The sequence below is a fragment of the Pristiophorus japonicus genome, unplaced genomic scaffold (genome assembly GCF_044704955.1).
Source record: "Pristiophorus japonicus isolate sPriJap1 unplaced genomic scaffold, sPriJap1.hap1 HAP1_SCAFFOLD_58, whole genome shotgun sequence".
NCBI classification, from domain to species: domain Eukaryota; kingdom Metazoa; phylum Chordata; class Chondrichthyes; family Pristiophoridae; genus Pristiophorus; species Pristiophorus japonicus.
The window spans coordinates 1,588,934-1,609,379 of record NW_027254488.1 but is presented as its reverse complement, the minus strand read 5'-3'; the positions used below and the strand labels follow the sequence as shown (position 1 = coordinate 1,609,379).

At 42.0% G+C, this 20,446-nt stretch overlaps 1 protein-coding gene across 1 annotated transcript in view; it reads left to right on the top strand.

Moving 5' to 3' along the window:
- The window catches only part of LOC139254825 (probable G-protein coupled receptor 139), a 47,919-nt gene that overhangs the window by 4,647 nt on the left and 22,826 nt on the right, over positions 1 to 20,446 (top strand). Inside the window, exon 3 of the mRNA XM_070873839.1 lies at positions 4,819 to 4,889. Coding sequence (XP_070729940.1) covers positions 4,819 to 4,889 — 71 coding nt within the window. The remainder of the gene's footprint in view (positions 1 to 4,818; positions 4,890 to 20,446) is intronic.

Sequence of the window (20,446 nt, the reverse complement as noted above, 5' to 3'; positions counted from 1 at the left end):
TTCCCTGTCTCAGTTTTTAATATTTAAAAGTGAACAAAATATCAAACGGACATCACTGTGGCACAGTTTCTCACACTCAAAGTTAGACGCACTGCCGGTGAGCCATGAGCTGGGTCATTGATATTCAGGTTCATATATCAAAATATTTAAATATACACAATTATCGTAGCTACTCACTGGTGGTCCAGGGCTTAAACACAAGGTGACTAACTCGCTTTCGCTTCTCAATCAGTTCCTCGCATCAAAATAAATGAGGTCTTTGAGACCTTAAGTGATTGCTTTAATCGCCTGAATAAACTCCAATATCTTTCATTACGAACCGAATTTACAGTCTCTGTTAGTTCTCCCACAGTTTGCAGGACTCGTGTTCCAGAGTTAATCTTTCAAACTATATGAGTTCGCAGATTGCAGGGAGGTGGGAGCAGTCTGTGTGGTCCCACTGTGAGAAAGCGGATGCTAACGGTGGAGGAGCGGTGGCGTGATCGGTAACATGGCAGCGGAGGAGGATTGAGAGATTTTAGAGCTCCTGAGAGCTAGTGACTGCACTAGATGGATCGAGCAGATGAATACTTGGCTGGAGAGATGGCGAATATGGAGAGCCTTAGCGTCCTGATGCATTGGACCGCTTCTGGGGGAGGTGGGACCTGTACAAACGAATGTTTGCACCTCAGCAGAGATGGGCCCTGTATCCTTGCGGGGAGCGGCGGGGCGTTGGGCGGTTGCATGTTAGTGCTATTGGCGAGGGTTTAAACTAACTTCGCAGGGGGATCAGAACCTGAGATTAAATTCAGTAGCTAGTGAAATAAACATGGAATTGGAAAGCAAAAAATTTAGAATATGATTTTGAAGAAGAGAGGATAAAATGCCGAGAAAATAGTTAATAAACGGATTTAGCTCTACTTCAATGCAGGATATAACAAATGAGGCAGATCTGCTGACATCACAGGTAGACACTAGGGACAATGATATTATAGCTATTGCAGAGTCATGAATGAAAGCGGGGAAAGAATGGCAGCTCAACAATTCTGGTTACAGGTTTTTCAGACGGGGTAAAGAGAGGGATAAAAATGGAGGGGGGGTGGGTGGCAGCGTATTGATTAAGTAAACTAGTACAGCTGTGAGGAGGGATGATACGTTAGAGTGATCATCAAACGGAGCCAAAGGAGTCGAATTGTAAAACAAAATTTGGCGATCACACTGCTGGGAGTATACGATAGATCCTCAGACAGTGAGAGAGAGATAGAAGAGAAGATATGTAAGCACATTTCTGAAAAATGCAAATCTGTAGGTCAGTAACAGTAGGGCATTTCAACTAACCTATTATTAACTGTGATAAATACAGTGTTATGTTGTAGAGAGTGTTAAATTCCTAAAATGCATTCAGGAAAACGTTGTTAGCTATTATGTAGCAAATCCAACCCGAGAATGGGCGTTTTTCGATTTACTTTTAGGCAATAAAGTGGAAGGGGTAACACTGGGAGAGCATTCAGTTCGACTTAAGAAAGTTCTGGAAAAGGTCAAGGATAGGTCAGAAATAAATGTAATGCATTTTGGAAAAGTTAATTTTGCAATGAACATAAGAAATAGGAGCAGGTGTAGGGCATTTGGACGCTCAAGTCTGCTCCACCTTTCAATAATATCATGGCTGATCTGATAATGGTCTTCGTTCCATTTCCCTACCCGCTCCCAATAACCGTTTACTACCTTATCGCTCAACAATATGTCTATCTCCGATTTAAATATATTCAATGACCCAGCCTCCACAGGTCTCTGGGGCAGAGAATTCCACATATTTACAACTATCTGAGAGAAGAAATGTCGCTTCATCTCAGTTTTTAGTGGGCAGCCCCTTATACTAAGACGATGTCCCCTAGTTTTGTTTCCCGTATGAGTGGAAATATCATCTCTGTATCCACCTTGACGATCCCCGTCATTATCTAATAATTGTGGATATGGTCACCTCTCAATCTTATAAACTCCAAAGCGTATAGGCCCAACCTAGCCACATTAGTCAACCTTCTCATCTCCGGATGAACCTTCTCTGAACAGACTCCACTGCAAGTATCCTCTTACTTAAATAAATAAAACAAAACTGCATGCAGTACTCCAGGTGTGGCCTCACAAATAACCTTTCCAGTTGTAGCAGGACGTCTCTGCCTTATACTTTATCCCCCTTGCAATAAAGGCCAATATTCCATTTGCCTTCCTGATAAGTTGCTGCACCTGAATACTAAAGTTTTTTATTTATTCATGCACAAGGACCCAATTTCTCTTTGTATTGCGGCACTCGGTAATGTTCCTCTATTTAAATGATAGTTTGTTTTTCTATTTTTTCTGGTAACGTGGATAACCTCACATTTCAGATATTTAAGTCAATTTCTAATTTTTTTCGTAATAACTTAGCCAGTCAATATCCCTTTGCAGACCTTTATCTGTCCTCCTCCCAATTTGATTTCACACCCATCATTTTATCGTTACCAAACGTAGTTTCATTACATACCGTTCCTTCATAAAAGTCATTAATAAAGATGGTTAGTAATTGCGGACCGAACATGGATTTCTGCAGCACCCCACGAGCCACTATTTGCCAACCACAAAATTCCCCATTTACCCAGCCTCTGTGTTTTCTGTTGGTCAGTCAATCCTCTATCTATACTAATATATTATCACTAACCCCGTGACAATTGATCCATATGTTTTATTTATCAATTCGTGTTATAACAAACAATTGTGAAATTATTCTGATCCAGGGAGGGGTCTCCATGCCTGTCGCTATTTACCACTAATCCATCGAATATTCTGCATTCGAAATATATTTAACTCTAGCATTATTACATTGTTCTAACTTGTAATGCCGTTGAGAAAATTTCATTTTTGCATTTGTTCTTTTAATACAACATGTAGTTCAGTGATATCATACACAAAATTAGTAACATAATCTTCCAGGTTTACGTTCAAGTTCTGTTTTACTTGTAAGTTCTATTTTTTATGTGTGGCCAATGCAAGTGGGTGGGTGGGTTCTCCCGATGACCTTGGTTTCGGTAGGATTATTACAGTAGTTTCCAGGGTATTTGCACATTGAAGCCGCCCGTCATGATAACGATATTCAAACGTGGTATAACAATACCCTCCTTCCCTTACATAGACCGATCTGGTTCTTACATCTGACGATTACGTCACTTCCACACTCCAGTTTGGACCTGTTCTTTTCCAATTGAAATCATATGTTTCTTTTTGATGGTCATGTAATTCAATTTGGCAAATGAGGGCAACTTCAATTTTATTCCATCGCTGTATGTTTGGTTCTAACCACGTTAGTTCTTCTAATTGGATCAACCATTTGGGTGCTGTCAGGAATCGACTAGTGACACATCTTTTCATGGCCCCTATATTTTCTACTATGAACAGAGGATTAGGCAATGTTTGATACATAAGACTGTGAATTCGTTTTGTTAGTCCCAATAGTTTCTGTTTCCCCGCTTCGTGACATTCGTAATTAACTGGATGGACCCCAATCAATTTCCGAAGTTACATAGTTCTGTATCATCAAAGTAACGAGATAGTCCTGAGAAATGTATATTCGTTTCCCAAGTGGAGGTATTCCCTTTGTACTAATTTCTAAATTTTCCAGGGATTGTTCGACTAACCAATTCCTCCACGTCATTATGCACTGCTTGGTCAGAGGCATTTCTGTCCTCTCTGATAAGATCATTAATTCTATTGGCATTAATTTCTATCTGATGTATAATATCCTTTACCTGTGTGGACATTATCTGATATGCGTTTAGCTTCTCACATTCCACATTGTTTTCGTTAATGAGTATATCTTTAAATTCTCATCATAATTTTCGTAAATGTAACTGTACAGCTGCTAATCCACATAATTAATTTCTGTGGTGGTTGTATTTAAAGCGATGAGTACATTATGTATTTAAATCCTTTTCTTTTCATTCTATCCCTTTTTTGACTTGCTTCATTGTGAGTATTATTCTTATCATGAAATGCATTCTGTACTTGCTCTTCTCTTCTGCACAAGGTAGCCTTTTCCAAATATTAATTAAAAACTTGCTGGTCATTTCCTGAGCTAACTGTGTTGGTTTCTTGGGACGCCATTCTGGCTCTATTAAATCCGTTAAGTTTAGTATAACAGGGACCAATTCTGGATAAACGATGGTCTACCATTTTTATGGGTAGGGGTAACTATGAGACCATTCCGGGTCCTGATTCTAGTTGGGGATACTGTCCCTTCTTTACCTGATCCTGAGGATCTCAGCTAGAGTTTTCTCATATGGTGTGAGCATGACGCTGTACAAGTACTCTTCGTACTTCATGCATTCGTAACTGCATCGTATTATGAAGCTACCTGCCGCATTACCATCCATTTTAGTGTAACTAAACTATCCCCAATGTTTACAAGTTGCAGCAAAGGGTGCATTTTTATCCCCATCCTGACAACTGTTATTGGGCGTGACATGAGACCCGATGTAAGAATACTGGCCTTAAGGTTTCTTCCACCATCGAGATCCCTTGAATATTGATGCTATTGGGTCTGGATTTGATTCGTTTAACTTTTCCCATTTCACATTATTCTTTTTCAGCAACATCCAAAACTTTAGGACCTTTCCATCCTTTACAATGCCACTAATACACATTTAATACCGTTTTTATTTTTCCGTGGAGACGCTTTCCTGGAGAGTACCACACCCCGTCCCATTCATGATGTTATTTTATCCCTTGTACGATTTCTTTATCAAATCAAGAGTTCCCCATTATATGTTTAGTATGAGTTATTGTAGTCACTTGACTTTCTGTGTCCAGCAAGAATCTGAGGTTCTGTTCCGAAAATTTGGAGAGAAGCACATTCACTTCGTTCACCCAGTGTACAGCTGGTAATTCTGTTTACAGATTTTTTCGCGTAGTTGGCTGTGCTCGCCGCACCACCAAGCATCAGCAAAACAAAGTAGGTACGCATCCTTCTCCTGTATAAAGACCCAACGTAACATCTTAATTCTTAACAGTTTTGATCAGGTTTATATGCAACCATTTCAATTTGGCTTCACGCTTTTGACTGTAAGTCGTTTCCTTTTTCAGTTATGGTGTGTGTGTATGTGTTGGGGATGCGGAGGCGATGGGGGCTGGGGGGTAGCCATTTGACATCAAAGGATTATTTCTTAGCGAAAATAGTTTGTAATGTCATTAATTCCCCAAATTCATATTGGTATGGTCTAACTTTCTTATCAAAACTTTGTTTGACCTGATTTCGTGACCTGCCCATGTTGTTTGCCACGAGTATGTTTGCTTCGTTCACATCGTTTGTCAGGGTCTCTAATCAGTTCCACTACGAGACTGCAATATTACTGGCGAGTTATTCCCCAAGGCTAACTGTCCCGGCATCCACATTTGTCTCCCAGTCAGAGCCTCATATAAACTTACTCCAGTTGTATTGTCGGGGCACGTACGTAGGTCGAACCTATTGCCATTTAAGAAAGAGGCATCATGTTAGCCCATTCAGTACATAATTTGCAAAACATGCTTTTGAATCTCCGATTTACCCTTTCCACAGTTCCTGTTGATTGTGGGTGAACAGCATTTTGCAATTTATGCCTTATCTGGAGTATTTCCTGTAATATAGAACAAATGTCTCCAGTAAAGTGTGGACACCGGTCAATATTCATCTGTACAGGTTTTCCCCATCGACAGAATACCACATTTAAATGGATTCGTGCTGCAGTATGCTCCTTATTGTCCCTGGTTGGAAAGTTCTCTCTCCAATTGTAAATTTGTGAACCATTACAAGACAAGAACTTCGATCTGTAAATGTGTTTGGTGGCTTGAAGGTGGACGCTGCGATCTGAGTAGGGCACGAATAGAACAAGAAGGTGTTTTAATTTGCAAGCATGGTAGGCATCGGTCAACATATTATGGTAATTGTTGTTGCTTTTCGGGCCTACAGCAGAAGCGTATTCACTTTTGTAGCTTGGTAGATGCTGAGTCATGTCCAGTCGCTTGGTGGGAGTGAAAGAGGGTTATCATGGTGTCTTTCAGTTGGGGAGTAATGCACACAACTAAATTACCATCCTTGTTGTTAATCAAACGCAGGGAGGGGCTGAATCCATCGCTATATTGAAGCACTTTGGAATTTGCCCATGGGGTGGGATTATGGTAGGGAGCAGCCCTGATGTTGGCATGAAATAACTTGATCATATGGAGGACACGAAGTTGTAGATCTCTGAACTCGATAGCTTTTACTTTATAGCGGGTGCCACAACTGGTGCCGGGAATGTATCCACTGCCCTCCTGGGAACTGGCAATTCTTCTTTGCGGATTCCATTGCAAGCCAGTCGGCTGCATTGTCATATCGGGTGTGGGTGTTGAATATTACTGATGTTCTGATATCTTTCCAACATGAGAGTGTGCGAATCGCTCCTGGAATCCTTGCCATTTTGCAGGGAGGAGACCAGAATGTAGTGAAGGTTTACGATCTGATAACCAATATTCATTTTTGTGGGACAGAGGCAAGGCCATCGCAACATTGCAGACGTAACTGCTGTCCCACCAAATATTACTTGCTGCCTATGCTGTAAATTGAGCGCCGAGACGAACAGCTTTCAGCTCTGCTTCCTGATATGATTGGGCAGCAATTTGGAATCCCATCGAACAATTGGGAGCAACTATATCAACCATGGCACAACTCGCTTTCACGTGGTCATCAACTTACGAAGTCAAACAATCAACATACACATTCGAGCTTCAGAAGTAACATTGGCTTTTACTGGTTTTCAGTCCATCTCCAGCAGGAGAACTGTTTTGCACTTCGCACATTAACGAGCTTAGGAGGCAGAAACTTTGTACATGTGGGTGACATTTAAATCTCGCTGCAATAATTTAATTGGCCATTTAATTATCCGTTGTGCGGACAACTTTAGATCACTTGATTTTAAGAGGAGGTAACAGGTGTATGTGTTGAGTGCAGGATCACTTGGTTAACATAGTGTTGTAAATGCTGTTCGGTGGCGAACAAGGAAAAGTAGGGATAATGTTAAACCCAAGGAAGAGGCACACAAATTGGCCAGAACAAGCAGAAAACCTGAGGACTGGGAGGAATTTAGAAATCCGAAGAGGAAGACAAAGGTTTTATTTCGGAGTGGGAAAACAGATTATGAAGGGAAGCTTGCTCAGAACATTCAGGAAGGAAAGAATAAAAGGAAAAGGAGGTGGGGTAGCATTGCTGGTGAAAGAGGAGATTAATGCAATAGTTAGGAAAGACATGAGCTTTGATGATGTGGAATCTATATGGGTAGAGCTGCAGAACACCAAAGGGCAAAACACGTTAGGGAGAGTTGTGTACAGACCTCGAAACAGTTGTAGTGATGTTGGGGAGGGCATCAAACAGGAAATTAGGGTGCATGCAATAAAGGTGCAGCAGTTATAATGGTTGACTTTAATATGCGCATAGATTGGGCTAACCAAACTGGAAGCAATACGGTGGAGGAGGATTTCCTGGAGTGCATAAGGGCTGGTTTTCTAGACCAATATGGGGGAAGGCCATCTTAGACTGGGTGTTGTGGAATGAGAGAGGATTAATTAGCAATCTCATTGTGCGAGACCCCTTGGGGAAGAGTGACCATAATATGGTGGAATTCTGCATTACGATGGAGAATGAAACAATTAAATCAGAGACCATGGTCCAGAAATTAAAGAAGGGTAACTTTGAACGTATGAGGCGTCAATTGGCTAGAATAGATTGGCGAATGATACTGAAGGGGTTGACTGTGGATTGGCAGTGGCAGACATTTAGAGACCGCATATATAAACTAAAACAATTGCACATTCCTGTCTGGCATACAAATAAAAAAGGGAAGGTGGCTCAACCGTAGCTATCGAGGGAAATCAGGGATAGTATTAAAGCCAAGGAAGTGGCATATAAATTGGCCAGAAATAGCAGAGAACCCGGGGACTGGGAGAAATTTAGAACTCAGCAGAGGAGGACAAAGCGTTTGATTAGGAGAGGGAAAATGGAGTACGAGAAGAAGCTTGCAGGGAAAATTAAGGCGGATTGCAAAAGTTTCCATAGATATGTAAAGATAAAAAGGTTAGTAAAGACAAACGTAGGTCCCCTGCAGTCAGAATCAGGGGAGGTTATAACGGGGAACAAATAATTGGCAGACCAATTGAACAAGTACTTTGGTTCGGTATTCACTAAGGAAGACACAAACAACCTTCCGGATATAAAATGGATCAGAGGGTCTCGTAAGGCGGAGGAACTGAGGGAAATCCTTATTAGTCTGGAATCGTGTTGGGGAAATTGATGGGATTGAAGACCGATAAATCCCCGGGGCCTAATGGACTGCATCCCAGAGTACTTAAGGAGGTGGCCTTCGAAATAGCGGATGCATTGACAGTCATTTTCCAACATTCCATTGAATCTGGATCAGTTCCTATCTAGTGGAGGGTAGCCAATGTAACCCCACTTTTTAAAAAAGGAGGGAGAGAGAAAACAGAGAATTATAGACCGGTCAGCCTGACCTCAGTAGTGGGTAAGATGATGGAATCAATTATTAAGGATGTCACAGCGGCGCATTTCGAAAAAGGTGACATGATAGGTCCAAGTCAGCATGGATTTGTGAAAGGGAAATCATGCTTGACAAATCTTCTGTAATTTTTTGAGGATGTTTCTAGTAAAGTGGACAAGCGAGAACCAGTTGATGGGGTATATTTGGACTTTCAGAAGGCTTTCGACAAGGTCCCACACAAGAGATTAATGTGCAAAGTTAAAGCACATGGGATTGGGTGTAGTGTGCTGACGTGGATTGAGAACTGGTTGTCAGACAGCAAGCAAAGAGTAGGAGTAAATGGGTACTTTTCAGAATGGCAGGCAGTGACTAGTGGGGTAACGCAAGGTTCTCTGCTGGGGCCCCAGCTGTTTACATTGTACATTAATGATTTAGACGAGGGGATTAAATGTCGTATCTCCAAAGTTTCGGATGACACTAAGTTGGGAGGCAGTGTGAGCTGCGAGGATGATGCTATGAGGCTGCAGAGTGACTTGGGTAGGTTAGGTGAGTGGGCAAATGCATGGCAGATGAAGTATAATGTGGATACATTTCAGGTTTTCCACGTTGGTGGTAATAACAGAGAGACAGACTATTATCTGAATGGTGACAGATTAGGAAAAGGAGAGGTGCAACGAGACCGGGTGTCAGTCATTGAAGGTTGGCATGCAGGTGCAGCAGGCGGTTAAGAAAGCAAATGGCATGTTGGCCTTCATAGCGAGGGGATTTGAGTGCAGGGGCACGGAGGTGTTGCTACAGTTGTACGGGCCTTGGTGAGGCCACACTTGGAGTATTGTGTGCAGTTTTGGTCTCCTAATTTGAGGAAGGACATTCGTGCTATTCAGGGAGTGCAGCGAAGATTCACCAGACTGATTCCCGGGAAGGTGGGACTGAACTATCAAGAAAGACTGGATCAACTGGGCTTGTATTCACTGGAGTTCAGAAGAATGACAGGGGACCTCATAGAAACGTTTCAAATTCTGACGGGTTTAGGCAGGTTAGATGCAGGAAGAATGCTCCCAATTTTGGGGAAGTCCAGAACCAGGGGTCACAGTCTAAGTATAAGGGGTAAGCCATTTAGGACCGAGATGAGGAGAAACTTCTTCACCCAGAGAGTGGTGAACCTGTGGAATTCTCTACCACAGAAAGTAGTTGAGGCCAATTCACTAAATATATTCAAAAGGGAGTTAGATGAAGTCCTTACTACTAGGGGGATCAAGGTGTATGGCGAGAAAGCAGGAAGGGGGTACTGAAGTTGCATGTTCAGCCATGAACTCATTGAATGGCGGTGCAGGCTAGAAGAGCTGAATGGCCTACTCCTGCACCTATTTTCTATGTCTATGTCTATGTCTATAAAAACTGATGGCAAACGCTTCTATAGATATGCAAAGAGAAAAAGATTAGTGAAGACAACCGTAGGTCCCTTGTAGTGAGAATCAGGCGAATTTATAATGGAGAACAAAGAAATGGCAGAACAATTGAAAAAATACTTTGGCTCTGTCTTCACGAAGGAAGACACAAATAACATCCCGGAAATAATAGGGGACGAAGTGTCTAGCGAGAAGGAGGAACTGAAGGGAATACTTATTATTCAGGAAATTGTGTTAAGGAAATTGATGGGATTGAAGACGGATAAATTCCCAGGTCCTGATAGTCTGCATCAAAAATGTTATATATGTAAACTTGTATGTACTCTGTACAGGCACCAGAGGTGCCATCTCAAGGAGTCCCAAGGGGTCCCATAATCCCTTTTGAGCACAGGAGTTAAGGAGGCTTCACAGTTTGGAGAGGCACTCTGGAGATCTGCAATGTAAGATTAAATCACACTTTACTTTGCGCTCACAGTGTTCAGTCTGACTCTTTCTCCATGCCCAACAACTGGCGACGAGGTACAGATAGCGAACCCAAAGATGCAGATGGCATTCTGAAGAAATTCTCGTAGGGAGATAATTGGGAAACTTTTGTGGAGCAACTCGAACAATAATTTGTTGCCAACGAGTTAGAGGGGAAGAGAGTGTGGCCAAACGAAGGGCTATCCTCCTCACATTCTGTGGGCCACCAACGTACATGAAGAATCTGCTCGCTCCAGCGAAACCCATGGAGAAATCGTTCGATGATTTGTGCACACTGGTAAGAGAGATTTGAACTCGTGAAATTGTGTCGTTGAATTATCAGGGTTCTCAGCAGATATCAGTGAGAGTAACGGACTCTTAAAATGTTTTGGAGAAATTAAGGGACCTCAGAGGGTTTCGGAGCAGGTAAGAAACGACATAACAAGAGAAGCTCTAGATTTCTTAAAGACGCTCAGGAAGTATTTGAGTGAGTGAGGAAAGCTCGGGATCGATCAGAGAGCGTATGTGAAGCTCAGGATGTATCAGCAAATCTATTGTAACACGAGAAGTTATCTTCTGAGCATTGCATTTTATATACATTAGCGTGGTTAATTAATTCAAAGGTTGAAACCGAATGTCACAGATGGTTTGCCGTCTCCCACGTGGGGGCAATGACAGGGTAGACTGAGGACGCACTGAAAAATACAAACTTAGAAATATAGAAAATATTTGCAGCAGTCGGTCATTCGGCCCTTCGAGACTGCAGCACCATTCAACAAGATCATGGCTCATCATTCACCGCAGAACCGCTTTCCTGCTTTTTCTTCATACCCCTTGATGCCTTTAGGCAGAAGTGCCATATCTAGCTCCCTCTTGAATATATCCAACGAACTGGCATCAAACAACTCTCTGTGGTAGGAAATTCCACAGGATAACATCACCCTGAGTGAAGAAGTTTCTCCTCATCTCAGTCCTAAATGGCTTACCCCTTATCCTTCGACTGCGTCACCTGGCTCTGGACTTCCCCAACATCGGGAACATTCTTCCTGCAACTTACTAGTACAGTCCCATCAGAATTATATATGTTTCTGTGAGATCCCCTCTCATCCTTCTAATCTCCCGTGAATAAAGGCCCAGTCGATCCAGTCTCTCCTCATATGACAGTCCGGCCATCCCGGGAATCAGTCTGGTGAACCTTCGCTGCACTCCCTCAATAGCATTAACATCCTTCTCTCAGATTAGGAGACCAAAACTGAACACAACATTCCAGGTGAGGCCTCACCAAGGCCCTGTATAACTGCAGTAATACGTCCCTGTTCCTATACTCAAATCTGCTAGCTATAAACGCCAACATACCATTTGCCTTCTTCAATGTCTGCTGTACCTGCATGCCCACGTTCAATGATTGATGTACCATGGCACCCAGGTCTCGTTGCACCTCCCCTTTTACGAATCGGCCGCTGTTCAGATAATATTCTGCCTTCCTGTTTCTGCCCTCAAAGTGCATAACCTCACATGTATTCATATTTTACTGCATCTACCATGCATTTTCCCACTCACCTAACTTGTGCAATTCACCCTGCAGCCTCTTAGCGTCCCCCTCGCAGCTCACACCGCCACCCAGTTTAGTGTCATCTGCAAACTTGGCGATATTACACTCAATTTCTTCATCCAAATCATTAATGAACATTTGAAGCGTTCAGAAATACATTGATAACTAACACAGATCCTCCTGCCCAATGCATTAAATAACAATATAGGTGCCGTTAATTACATTAGTAAGAATCAGAGACGCAAACACCGTTACATTTAACACAATAACAACAAAAAATATGTTTATCTAACGTGGAGACACTCACGTGTATTTAAAACAATCACTGGTAATTAATTGCTGTAACAGAACAATAATTGAGTTTTTTTCTAAAACCATGATGTAAACGTGAAAGTTTCCGTGAACCTTCTTCAAAAGCCATTGGATATTACCATGGAATGACTTGACTCCTGTCCGATAATTTATGATGTGGATTACTGCAACATTTGAGAACAGTGGATTCATTATAAAGAGACTGATCTTAAATAAAGTTGATTAACCCCCAAGCTATAATGACAGAGTTGACTAATATGGACTGGGAAAATAGATTAAAGTGTAAGACATTTAAAGAGCAATGGCGGACATTGAAGTTGATATTTACTAACTCTCAACAAAAATATCTTCCAGTCAGAAGGAAAAACTTTAAGAGAAGGGATAACCGACCGTGGCTAGCTAAGGAAGTAAAGGATGGTATCAAATTAAAAAGAATTGCAAACAATATAGCCAAGATTAGAGGGAGGCCAAAGTATTAAAACAAACAGCAGAGCACGACTAAAAAAATAATAAAGATAGAGAACATGGATTATAAGTGTAAACTAGCAAGAAATATAAAAACAGATAGCAAGAGGTTCTATAGGTGTATACAAATTAAGAGGATTGCTAAATTACTTTAGAAAATGCGACTGGGGAATAAATAATGGAGAACATGGACATGGGAGAGACTTTGAACAAATATTTTTCTATCGGTCTTCACGGTAGAAGATATTAAAACATATCCCAACAATAGGTAAATAACGGGCTATATTGAGAGGGGGAAATTAATACAATCACTATTACTAAAGAGACAGTGCTCGATAAAATAATTAAACTAAAGGTGGCCAAGTCGACTGGACCTGGTACTCTGCAGCCTAGTGTTTTAAAAGCAGAGGCTGCAGAGACAAGGAATGCATTGTTTGCAATCTACCAACATTCACTGGAGTCTGGAGAGATCTCAGCGAATTGGAAAACTGCTATTTTAACGTCCCTATTTAAAAAATGAGGGAGACAGCAGGAAACTGTAGACCAGTTAGCCTAACATCTGACTTTTGGAAAGTGATGAAGTCCATTGTAAAGTAAGCAGTACCAGCGCAGTTGCAAAATAATAATGCAGTCAAACAGAGTCAGCATGGTTTTATGAAAGAGAAATCATGTTTGACAAATTTGCTGAAGTTCTTTGAGGATGTAACGAGCATTTCTTTTTAGGGAGGCCTGTGGTTGTATTGTATTTCGATTTACAGAAGGCATTCGATAAGATCCCACCTAAAAGATTACTGCACAAGTTAAGCATTCACGTGGTTGGGGTAATATGTTAGCATGGACAGAAGATTGGCTAAATAACATAACATGGAGAGTCAGGATAAATGGCTCATTATCCGCTGGCAAACAGTGACTAGGGGGTGCCGCATAAATCGCTTTTGGGGCCTCAACAATTTACAATCTGTATCAATGAAATCAATGAAGGGACCGTGTGTAATTTAGCCTAGTTTGCTGAATAAACAAAGATGGGTGGGGAAGCAAGTTCTGAGAACGATACACGGAATCTGCAAAGGAATGTAGACAGGGTAAGTGAGAGGGCAAACATTTGGCGACACTAATACAAAAATCCAACCCTTCGGGTCTCGCATTGAACTGGCAGATCATTGGTTGGGTGATGTAGTAATATAGTATTAGCCACAATGCGTACTGCACTAATAATATGGATTTCATGTGTAATCAATAATGTCGAGGTTAAAGTGCTTGCTTTGTACTGTGGGAAAGAGTGAGGTTATTTAATTTGGCATAAAAAATAACAAAGCAAATTATTATTTAAATGTAGAGAAATTCCAAAATGCTGCAGTACATCGGAACCTGAGTGTCCGTGTGCAAGAGAGAGAAAAAATAGTATGCAGGATACGAAGTACTCAGAAACCTTGTCCTTTACTGCAAGAGGGATGGAATAGAAAAGCAGTGAAGTCCTTCTACAAATGTACAGGACATTGCTGAGACTATGCATAGTGTACTGTGTACAGTTTTGTTCATTTTATTAAAGGAGGGAATTACTTGCATTGAAATCAGTACACAGAAGGTTCACTTGGCTGATTCCTGACATGGAGGTATTGACGTAAGAAGAATGATTGAGCAGGTTGGGCCTATAGGCATTAGAGTTCATGAGAAAGAGAATTAATCTTATTGAAATATATAAGCTAATGAGGGGACTCGATAAGTTAGTTGCTGAGATGATGTTTCTACAGCTGGGGGAATATTGAACTAGGTTAAGAATAAAGAGTCGCCCATTTAGAACAGATTCGGAGTAATTTCTTCTCTCAGAGAGTCGAAAATCTGTGGAATTATCTGCGGAGGCTGGGTCATTGAGTATATTTAAGATGGAGGTAGAGAGATTTCTGAACAATAATGTTGTGAAGGGTTATGGGCAGCAGACAGGGAAGTGGAGCTGAGCCCCAGATCAGATAAGCCAGGATCTTATTATATGGCAGATCAGGCTCCTAAGGACCAAATAGCCTATTCCTGCTCCTATTTCGTATGTTCTTATTCCACTGGCCCTGTTCTGCTGACCGGAACACATTACCCGCTTACAAATAATAATGGGTGCAAGGCTACATCGTTTTCTGGAAGTGATAATTCAAATGCGCCGAAAAATTACCTCAAGCAGAATCTACATTAAATGATTATATGTCAGATGTAGGATTCGAAACAACGCCTCCAAAAGAGACTGCGATCAGACTGGAGAGCCTTAAACTGCTCGGAAATCCTGACTTCATCACCCATACACCATTGCCTCTGGGTTTCCCCCCAAGGTTAATAAAATGTATCATTTACTTTGGCCCTCGCCAACTGTTGCTGGACAGCCGAGCAACCAGTATACAATCTCCCTGGATTTTATGAGCAGCAGTGGTCACAGCACAGTTCGCTGTAAAACAGCACCTCCCACGTTTTACTGCAATTGCACTGTACCGCCTGTTTATGAATCTGTAACTAGCTTGCTATCCATGCTTCAATTTCCCTACTTTCTATCATAGTTTTTCTGCATCTGTTTTGAAAGAGCCAACATTTTCGCTTGCCACTCCTATTCTCTTAATATAATCAAATAAACACTTGTTGCTAACTTTTTTATTCCTTGCACGTTATTTGACATCTCCCTTTTTGCACCTTTTATTACATTTGGTATCCCTTCGGATTGGTCTTAATTTAAGTTAAAACCGTGGTTTCTGACTCCATTATGCCTCTTAAAACTAGTAACAATTGTAATCATATTACCTACATTATTCGCAAGACGTTCAGTTTGGTAATTGATACTGTTCGGATGTTCAACATTAAATCTGGTTTGACAGGATCCTTTTTCAGCTCTAAATCATATTGTCGAATCAGTCCCATCGACATTAAGGCATTCTTTGCCTTCACTGCTTCAACCTTTCTGCTTCTCTCAGGCTGTAAAATAAACATCTTCCATTCCCATAAAATAACTTTATTGTGTATTAATGTAATATAAATGCGTTACAGTCAGAACGTAATCAGGATGGATAAAATAAATGTTTAGGTAATTTTGTTTGGCTAAAAGAAGACAACGTGCCGGTATCTGAAAGGATATATCCCAGGAATCTGAAAGAGATTAGGGAAGATATTCCCACGGCCCCAGAAACTGTATCTCAGAACTCAAGAGAGCGTGGCTTTGTGTTGTGCAACTCGAGAGTGGAGATTTTAGTACCAATGTTTTCACAGGTGGATAAAGCTAATCTGGTTAATTACAGGACAGTTACCATAACAAGTGCAATATGGAACCTTTCCGAGTATCTATTGAAGAAAGAATTTTCCACTTGTTGAGACAACTAGTTATAGGATAGAAGTGGCCAGTGCGGAATTCATAGGACGGTCATGCTTTGCAAAGCTCATAAAATTCTTTGAGGAGTTAAAAAAAAACACGGTAGCTGGGAAAATGCGGTGGCTGTGATGTAGTGGAGTTTAGAAAAACCCTTCGGCAAGGTATAACATGCGAGATTGTTGTGGACGATGGAGGGTTATGGGGTGATTAACATGGTAGAAAACTAGAGCAAAATTGGGGTTGAGGATTGAAAAGAGAATTTAAGAGTTTAGGATAATTTATCGGGGTGGTTGTGGATAGTGGTGCACCATGTTTTCAGGCTGGTTGACTGTATTTTTGATGAATGGAATATAGACTGAATGTATAAAGGTATAGAGCAGTTAGCGCCAAAAATTGCAGTTAAAACCGAACAGTCAGACACGAAAACAGTGATAGCAGCAAGTAAAAATGCACTTTTATAATCACCAGTGAATTTCTATCCTAGTTAAACAGTGCGAAAAATGTGACAAATGTACATATGCAATTACATTTTATATCGAAATATTGCACTCATATTTACACACCGACTGTTTATAATACAACAGCGCACTCCTACAAACCGCCCTCGTTTATATCTAGCCCATATTCTGATTTCAGGTTTGACCCAAGGCCACACATTGACCGTTCGTTGCACCAGATTCTGTCCGTCCTGGTTTGTATATTCACCATTGGAGGCGCTACACTCCTTCACATACTCAAGGTCAAAACACCGATTGGTTAACTGTTTCCAGATACGGTCCGTCCTGATTTGAATTTTAGGATTGGATGTGCAAAAGTCCTCTGAAAACAGGCGGTGAAACCGAGCATGATTTCGGCTCTGGTGGTGAATGCTGTTTCTGACGGATTTCTAGATGTCCAGCCGGTGGCGGGGATTGGAAAGCTCTTGTGTCACACTGAGTAAAATTGGAAGTCACCAATATAAGGAAGTCACTCATGAATCCAATCAGGATAAATAGAGGTTAGAATGTGGTACTAGCTACCACAGAGAGTAGTTGAGGTGAATAGCAGATGTGCATTTAAGGGGGAAAGGTTTACGAACATGAGCGAGATAGCAAGTGAAGGATATGCTGCTAGACTTCGAGGAAGCAGAGTGGGAGAAGGCTCGTGTGGAACATACACGCCGGAAATGAACAATTGTGGCGCATGGCCTCTTCATGTCCTGTACAGTCGATGTAAAATATCTGAAAGCTTCATAGATCCGTAGTTGCTTTAGGCTCCAATCTTTAATGCAATTATTTTCAGAAAAGCCTCTTTCTAACCTTGCGTCCTTGACTCTCGACATCTCAGGGGCAACGACAAACTGCCGCCCCCACCCCCCGAAATTTCCAACATTTATCAATTCTACCGGAGCACTTATCGCTGGAGCAGCGATTCTTTCATTTTGCGAGTTTGAAATAGGTGAGTGACACAAATCCTTTTATTTCATTGACCCTGTGTTTCACTATTCTGCCGGTATTACCGCACGAGAGAGAAAAGGAGAGAGAGAAGTACGCAAATGGAGAGATAGGCCGAGGGGGCGAGAGGGACAAAGAGAGAGGCGGGGACAGAAAGGGAGAGGGACAAAGAGAGACAGAGTGCGAGAGAGAGAGGGCCAAAGACAGAGACAGGGACAGAAAGGGAGAGGGAGAAAGAGAGAGACAGAGAGCACGAGAGAGAGGGCAAAAGACAGAGACAGACAAAAGGGAGCGAGTCAAAGAGCGAGACAGAGAGAGCGAGAGAGAGGGCCAAACACAGAGACAGACAGAAAGGGAGAGGGACAAAGAGAGAGACAAACATCCTGATCAACCTGTTTAATTGTTACCCCTCGCAGTGTGTAACAATGATAAATCAAATGACTTACATTCTATCGCGCCTTTCACCACTTCGAAATGTCCCAAAACGCAATTGTTTTGCAACTTCCAGTTCCCACCCTGTATTTGGGAGAATATTATAAATTCGCGACAGTTTCTTCCTATTTCTCTCTCTCTCCATCACTCTCTCCCCCTCTCGCTCTCTCTCATTCACTCTCTCGCCCACCCCTCTCTCTCCCTCGCTCGCTCTCGCTTTCTTTCGGTTTCTGTCTGTTTGTTTTTCTCTCATGCACTCCCGATCTCTCTCTCTCTCCTTTTCTCTTTCTCTCCCTCTCTCTCTCTCTCCCTCTATCCCTTTCTGCCTCTCTGTCATCCTCCCGCTCCCGCACACTATCACTCTCCCCTCTCTCTGTTTGCTTCCCTCTTCCTCTCCCTCACTCTCTCCCTTTCTCTCACTTAATATATCCCCCTCCCTCACGGTCTCTCTCCTCTCTCTCTCTCTCTCTCTCTCTCCCTCTCTCTCTCTGTGTTTGCTTCTCTCTCTCTCTCTCTCTCTCTATCTGGTTACCTCTCCCGTGTTCCTCATTCTTTATAACTGAACAGCGACATGCAATCACTGCCTGTTCCGGGGTGAGTTCCGAAGGGGGATCACTCGGACACAAGCTCGCTGTAAGGTCTCCTATTTAGATGGGTAGCTTGACGAAAGAGGCAGACAGTATGGAAATGGTGACTAATGGCGTCATGTGTTCTGTGGTACTTATTTCTAACATTTTATAATGATCTATTTGAGATGCTGCGCGGTGCAATGACTCGCTATCCCTGCACATATTTCTTCCTTTATCACTCTCTCCCTCGCTTTCATGCCTCTGTCTTTTACTCTTTCTCAGTCTCTCTCACTCCCTGTCCATATTTCTGCCTCGTATTGTGTTTGTCTCCCTGCCGTTTCTCTTTCGCTAGAGCACTGTAAATTATTCGCCATCAACTATTTATCCAATTCCCTTCTGAAAGTTACTATCGGATCTGTGTCCACCAACTTTTCAAGCAGACCTTACCAAACCTTAACTTCTCTCTGACTAGTACAACAATTTCCTCATCTCGCCTTGATTCATTTGCCATTTAAATCGAATAATTTATTCTTCGATTGATAGATGTTATTCTTGACAGGGGCAGGAATGGATTTGGAGTCGAAGCCGGTGGATAAGTTTCAGTTACAGGTCAGACATGCTCTGTCTCAATGGCGGAAGCGGCTCGAAGTCTGAAGGCCCTACTTCTGCTCCTATTTCCCGTCAGTCGGCAGTGCGCCTGTTGCAAATGTAGGAGCGCTGCCTGGAAATGTAAAATATAAATACTGAAACTTCACTTGCAAAGATTATATTATTTTAACTCGTGGCAATCCTTTCTTATAACTGAACGGCCGCATGCAATATCTGTCTTACCCGGGTGTGTTACTATGGGACATCACGAGGACCACATTCTTCCTCTACACAATGAGGAAACAATGAATAGTGGGGTTATATCTTCATTGGTAGTCATTTGTTAAATTATATAATGTTCTATTAGAGATGCTGAGCTTTCCAATGGCTCGATATACCTGTAGCTGCTTATTTCTCTCTCTCTTCTCTCTCACTGTCTTACTGTTGCTCTTTATCTGACACTCTCTGTACCGAGTTCTGCCTCGCATTCTAGTTCTCGCCCTGCCTTGTCTCTCTCACTCTCTCTCTCTCACCCTCTTCCTCTCTCCCTTTCTCTTTCCCTCTCTCTTTCTCTCTCTCTCTCTCTGTCACTGTCTTCTATCCGATTTTGATTCTATTCCTGTCTGTGTATCTATCCAACTATCTCGGTTTCTCTACCTATCTAAATCTGCGGACGTGTGAGGCAGTGTTTGCATTTGTGGGTGTGCAACTCTGTACACATGAACTCGATTAGGCCATTCAGCCCCTCGAACTTGTTCCGCCATTTAATTAGGTCATGGCTGATCTGTATCTTACCACCATTGTTCCTCAATCTTTAATAGCCTCATCAAACAAAAGTCTATGGAATTTGAGTGTTGTAATTTCACTGCTTTGATTCTCACTCTCTCTACTTGAATTGCTCCGCAGGTCAGGCAGTTTGTGCAGGGAGAGCAGAGCCGTGAAGGTGTTAAATGCTGGGACTGCAAGGAAGTTTCGAGTGGTGTTCCCCGGTGGCCGATATCAGGTTTGCTGCTTTTTTCATGAAGAGTTTGCAATTGATACAAAATATGGTAATGCAGTAAACCGTGGGGGGCATGGTAACAGACTACAGGAGCACACACACAGATTGTTTAAATGGGCATGCAGATGGCAGTTGAATATTTAACAGAAAGAAGTGTTAAATGTTGGTCGGAAAATATGCAGAGAAATTATGAAATTAACGGGACCGATTATATCCTTCCCTCTGGAGATCACTGATCTCGAAATCGGTCAGAATGTTCTCCAAGCATTCAAATAACGCGCTCTCAATGGTTCAATTTTAAGGAGGGTGCCGGAGCATAGAGATCGCGGGGGGGGGGGGGGCGCGGTGTGCTGACACAAATCTTTGAAGCTGTC